This window comes from Seriola lalandi, unplaced genomic scaffold, assembly GCF_002814215.2.
Source record: "Seriola lalandi dorsalis isolate HSWRI2012SDOR001 ecotype SW California unplaced genomic scaffold, Sedor1 jcf7180002054393, whole genome shotgun sequence".
Lineage (NCBI taxonomy): Eukaryota > Metazoa > Chordata > Actinopteri > Carangiformes > Carangidae > Seriola > Seriola lalandi.
Window position 1 is genome coordinate 120787 of NW_019524946.1, and position 6535 is coordinate 127321.

Below are 6535 nucleotides of genomic sequence, written 5' to 3' on the forward strand. Positions count from 1 at the left end.
ATCAGCTGTTCTACTCATGTCATGTAAATGATTTGTTCCGCTGAGTCATTTGAAAAACAAATTAAGGAGCGAGAGTAACACACGGACATCTGTGATCTGTGGCTCCTATTTATTTATACAACACTTCCGTGTTTATGTCTGGTCGTCCTGTTGTGTAAAGAAAAGTTGACTTGACTTTTATAATCACAATGCTTTCTCTGTCTGACATGAGTCCAAACAGAAGTTTAATCATGAAGTTTAATCATGAAGTTTAATCATGAAGTTTAATCATGAGAGGTTCAAAGCCCCGGGGCCTAAACTGGGAACCGGTGACTTTATCACTGGAGTTCAGATAATGTCCTGTCGTGTGACTCAGTGGTGTCACGTCTTAAACCCACAGATGTATCAGATAAAACTACAGTAAAACTTAGGTTGTACATTACTGTTATTTTCTTTTAACATGCCTGCAGGTTATTCAACTGCAGACTGTCAGCAGGCCAACAAGAAGGCCAACACTTCTCAAAGATAGAGACACAGGTGGCTGGAAGTGGAATACAAAAGCAAAACATTTTCTTATTATTAAAGTATTAAAGCTGCGGACAAGCCTCTCGTGTCCTGTGGAGCTAAATTAGCTGGTTTTACGTTGGACACACCTGCGCTTGTCTCTCATCCAGTCCTTCAGTTTGAGTCCGGGAAGCTCCATCCAGTTCGCCAGGCTCAGCGTGAGCATGGAGCCCTCCATGGCCTGGGAACAGCACACACGCAGTATTGTTTACAGCTACAGTCATGCTCACCTTGTGTGATCTGTCAAAACAAATGTACTTAGCAGACATTTTGGCAATGTGTGCAAAAAAGGCAGGTGACAAAGGAAAACAAAGCTTACATGCACACATGACCAAAATGTCTGCTAAGTACATTTATTTTCATATTCATGGAGTCAAACAAAGACCCTGTTCTCTAACCGGTTTTAGCATGTCAAATACAATATTAACACTTTCATTATTACCAATTTAAAACAAGATATCCCTCCACTGTGCTGTAAGCTGAGGGTACGTCAGCACGTGGGTTAATATGCTCAACTGGAAAAATATAAATATAAAATAAATATATTATATAAATATATAAAATAAAGGCCAGTTTGTCAAACTTGTCAAACATCAAAGCAGACTCGTGTGAATAATCAATAATCTGTGTATAATCGTAGATTGCAGCTACATACATGCCAGGCTCCTCCAGGCGGACCCTTCCCCAGCACCAGGTGTGGGGTGGCTCGCTCAGGCTCGTATCTCCATTCCAGCGGAGAGGTGTGGTCCAGTCCGAAGTCACTGTCGGGGAGCAGCAGCGAATCGAAGAGCACGGCCACGGGATTGGACGATCGCCCCTCCAGCCCCTCGCACAGGTACTCCAGATCCTGGAGAGAGAGAGAGAGGGCGAGAGACGCCGTGAGGCTCTGCTCACTTCCCTGATCCTTCACTCTACAGATAAAACTTTACCTCCATCTTTTTAAACACCAACCTACTGTACGTGTGTGTGTGTGTGTTCATGCAGGTGTTACCTGCTCCAGCAGCGACAGGTGAGGCTGCTCTCCCAGCTTGCTGTGCAGCAGGGGGTTAGGGTGCGACGCCTCAGGTGACAGGTAGGGGGTGTAACCTGACAACAGGTATGACAGACAGATCCCTGATGGGCCGTTACCTGAGAAACGAACAGAGAAACACACGGAGACAGACGGAGGTTAGTTTCTAGCTGCACCGATGATCCACATTAAGCTCTGGTAGATGTTCATGCTGTGTGCATATTGTGTCTCTGTACTGGGTTACCATGGTTACAACTGTCTTAAAAATACTTTTCATAATCACAACTGTAAAACTTCTGTAGACAGAAAGCATGTTGTGTGACCGCTGCACAACTTCACTGTCTAAGGTTTTGAAACTTGTCGCTAATAAAATAAATTCCTCCAGCTGTGATAAAGACACAGCAGCTAAATGTAAATAACACGAAGATCTACAGCGAGAAAATACTGTACACAATGAAACTGCACAGTCACTGACTTACTACAACCGCAGCATGACTCAACAAGCTTTAATATCAAATATTAACCCACACACGCCAATGACTCAGCATAAACACACACGCACACACACACACGCCGCACACACACACACACACACACCGTAATAACTCTTACTCAGCTGTTCATGATGACTCATGGATTATCACACTTTCACTTTTTAAGTCACCGACTAAATGTTTTAAGACAAAACCTCTTCTGCACAGAGAAAAATAAACATCTAGATTTGTATTTATTATCTTTAAAGCAGGATATTTAGCCTTTAATCTGTAAACAGTTCACTCATAAGGTCGTGGTGCGTCGTCTCTCCTCTGGTGAGCTACTAACCTGATTGGCAGCCGTACAGCAGGAGTGTAAACACACACTCTTAAGGCCTCACAAACATTCAGGATTCATTCTCTGTCTCACACTTTCATGCAACACCTCGGTCTGTGGTTAATGCCAACACTTCCTGTCTATGTAGCATTTAGCATGTGAGCAGTTATTAGCAACGTGTGCAAACCTGTTGTTTCACTGTGAAGCCAGGGGTTGTTTCATAAAGACAGAGGTTTTAATACTGATCCTTCTATTACAGATGTTTTCCCACAGCTGGATGAAAACCCTCCTGACTCACTACTGTGCCGCTCCTTCTTAATCCATCATGTTGAGTTTACATCTTAGTTGCCTGGTAATATAACAGTGTGAGAACTGTTAGAAGAAAGAAAGAAAGGCTCATACAACTACGCTTAATGTTAGTCGTCATAGCAACCACATAAACTAATCTAGTTGCTCCATTAAGCTTTCCCTCAGCAAAAAATGACAGTGTGCAACTATGCATGCATACGTGTGTGTGTGTGTGTGTGTGTGTGTGTGTGTGTGTGTGTGTGTGTGTGTGTGTTTCTTACCGATTATCACCACAGGTAAAATCTCTCCAGGGACAATTTCTTTGTCATGAAGATCCATGTTGACTGAGAAAAGAAAAACAATATTATTATTATTATTATTACTATTAATGCGACACCATCAGTCATTATTATATAAGAATGAGAACGTTGAATAACGGTGGATTAATTAATCATTAACAAGTCCTGTCACCAGTCACAATGGTCAGTCAGTAGATTTCCACTGAGCTCTCTCTCACACACACACACACACACACACACACACACACACACACACACACACACACACACACACACTTCTCCTCTCTGACCTCAAAGTTTAACAGAGCAACATGACCTCGAATACACAGACACTCAGATCCGGTGGTCACACACACACAGACACTGAACCACTGAAACATACAAAGTGTGTGTGTGTGTGTGTGTGTGTGTGTGTGTGTGTGTGTGTGTGTGTGTGTTGAAGGCAGAAATGAAAGAGGAAGACACAACAAATTCTTTTTAAAAATCAACATCAATCATTTCTTCTTTACTCTGATTTTTACTTGAGACTTGGCGAGTGAGTCGATAAACCAAAGAAAAATAGAAATATGTGAACGTTGCTGGCTCAACCCAAACAGCACAGGACAGAGACGATGCAAATATGTTCTGATATTTCCTGGTGTGAGTCGCCTGCAACAATAACGCATCTATTCGTTCCTCCGTTGATGAGTTGAGTCCATAACTTTGAAATCAGTAGACTCTATAAATACGACTTGAATAACTCATGGACACATGATTTACACGGCCACATGATACAGTTCATTCAGCTCATCAAAGGATGTTAACAGCCCAGGGGCCTGTGTAAAAAACAAGCGCACCTCCTCTCCTAAAGTTTAAATTTCATTCAAATTAAAATGTTGTTTGTAAATGCAGCTGGATGCCTAAGCTTTCCTTTACATTTTTATACCATGTTTTTCTACAAAATGTTTTCTTTTCAGTTTAATTAAGACGCCAAAGTTTTGAAAGTTTAACACAAAACACTTCTTAATATCAGTGTCTACAAAAGATTTAAATGAGGAACGTTTGACGCCGACAGTCACTGATATTCTGATTTCCTTGGGGCATGTTTAGGTCGGCCTCCGTGACAAGCTGACCAACGAGAACCAGAGTCATTGTGCGTGAACGCTGCTGCGTGCGAAGGAGAACTCTCACTTTTCTACGTTGTTCACATTTTTCCTCCGACACAGACTCTCCCTGTCTCCACTCCTACTGATTAAAACCTGAATGCAACAAGCTGTGGGAGGTGTCTGTGGCGGCCGGAGCGTTGAATTCATTGACTACATGCAGACAGACAGACTGTAAAGAGTGCAACCTAATATATATAGCTCATGATGCCAAATGTGATCTCACTCAGACACTCGCAGAGCGGCGGGGGCGGGGGGAGGCGAGCGAGGGGCCGTGGTGCATAACGACGAGTGTCGGTTGCTTTTAACAATCTGCAGCGTCATGCTTACACGGGCGGACAGAGGGAGGTCAGGAGAGGACAAATCAGACAAAGGAAGAGGAAGACAGAAAGTAAAAAATGAAGTCAGGAGCAAAACGGTGGAGAGAAGAAGTAGAAGAAGAAAAGAAAGAGGAATGAATGGACTCGAGCGAGTGAGAGAAGTTGGGAGAGATAAAGGGGGTTACATAAGTGCAGTGCAGTTTGGCACCGAGCCCAGAGCAGAATGTGTTTCATAGCCAAAGAGAGCACACACACACACACACACACACACACACACACCCCCACACCCACACCCACACACACACACACACACCCACTTTAAGGAAATGATTTGACAGGACAATCGCTCTGCCTTCATTTTTGGGAAGAAAACGCCTCTTTAACTCTCTGAAGAAACTCCAAAACCTCCACCCGAAACATTCCAGCTGAACTTTGCTTCAAGTATCAGTCACTTTTCCCACTTGACCCTCTGCTCCAAGATTTCCTAAATGTTATTTTGTGACACTTTGTGCATCGAGGAAGCGAATCAGTTGCGGTGTCCAGCTCCACACCAGCAGGGAAAACGGGAAAAATATCTTGTGATGATTTTGTGCGACTGACCCTTTAATAAAACACCAACAGCTCCAAATGAAAACCATAAACTTCCTGTAGTTTTAATCACGTACGTTTGATTAAACCGGACTGATACGATCGGTGCGCCCTCCTTCAGCTCTTCCTGTTTTCAATTCCACCTCAAACTGATTTTGTGTTTGTCAACTGAAATATTTTCTGGCCCTAATTAGATGACACTTCCTCAGGAGACGATCAAGCAGCGGAGCACGTCTTCTCATGCACATTTCGTTTGCCCTTATTCATTTGTTACCTGCAGTAATCACCAGGTGTGACATATAATCAACTCACAGATAAAAACAACCTTGACAGTAATGATACAGCACTTCCTCCTTCTTCTACTAAAACTAAGGTGCTGCGTTATACCTGCACTATGACTGAAAGACAAACAATCCCCGTGCGATAGCTCGAGTCAGGGTTTCACAAGAAGATGGAGATGGTGAACATCGCTGTGTCTGCTTCCCATGTGACCTTCAGTTCTTCCCGTATTCATCCAGTGAATGAACTCTGACTCAACATCAGAAATGAGATCCAGCCCCAGTCGCCAATGTGACTCCCACGGGAGTCGTGTTTCTCTGCCCGAGGTCTCATCCAGCTGCGGATGATGATTTAAGTAACACACGCTTTGCCGCTTTTAATTCAAGTCGTCTCACATTTTAAGTCGCCCCCCCCCGTGGCTCCGTCTCTAACGCCGGCCAACACTTCAGAAACTCTCCATATGGCACCTGTACAGACGCCGTCCTGAACCCGTCCTGCGGCTGCGGCCCGGCCCATCAGCCATCTGCACCGGCCAGACGGCTAATGAGATTTTGATTATCTGCCCACTGAACAACTAAACGCCCGCAGGAATCTGTGGAGGCTGCCAAAGGTCCAGAGAAGAGACAAATGTTTTCTCATGAGCCTAATAGACCGACGTGTAGTAATAACAAAGCATTAAAAGCTCTGTGCTGAATGGGTTAGTCAATCAGTCAGTGGGTAGTAGATTACATTACAAAATGTTTGGATCACTGGCAAGTCATTTAAATAAACAGTCACTGGGAGGATTTGCTGCTTTTGCTGATATTGTTAACTGGACAATTTAAAATGTTACCCTGTGATCGATGTTGTTCACTTTTTATGAACTAAATGGTTCATTTATTGGTCATTAACAATAATTAATAAGTGGATTTTGAAGTGGATTATTGTGGTTCTGGATGCTACCTGTGACCTCTGACCCCCATCCTGTTGGTCTCATCTAATTTTGGTGATTTAAGGACATAAAACATAATTCCTCGACTATGGGCTGGCACCCCCAAAGGTCGAGGGGTCCCAAGACGATTAAAGAGTTAGAAGAGTTGGGAATTCCCTTTCCTTAACCTTTGCAGGATCTGAAACGTTCTCGCTGAGGACGATGAAGAGACGAGGAGCTGTTGCTTCATTTGTAAGTGAAAAGGTTGTTCAGTCTACAGAGACGCAGCCGAATCCTTTACATTTACAAATGTAAAGGGTTGTAAATCAGTCTGTTGTTAACAGACA

The 6535-nt window shown here is 43.4% G+C and overlaps 1 protein-coding gene across 1 annotated transcript in view; it reads right to left on the reverse strand.

The window, feature by feature from the left end:
* The window catches only part of LOC111657331 (oxidative stress-induced growth inhibitor 2-like), a gene marked incomplete at its 3' end in the record, with an annotated part of 11707 nt that overhangs the window by 3814 nt on the left and 1358 nt on the right, over nt 1-6535 (reverse strand). Inside the window, exons 2-5 of the mRNA XM_087174902.1 lie at nt 2932-2994; nt 1535-1671; nt 1199-1390; nt 622-724 (exon numbers count right to left, since the gene is read on the reverse strand). Of these exons, the coding sequence (XP_087031028.1) occupies nt 622-724; nt 1199-1390; nt 1535-1671; nt 2932-2989 (490 nt within the window). The remainder of the gene's footprint in view (nt 1-621; nt 725-1198; nt 1391-1534; nt 1672-2931; nt 2995-6535) is intronic.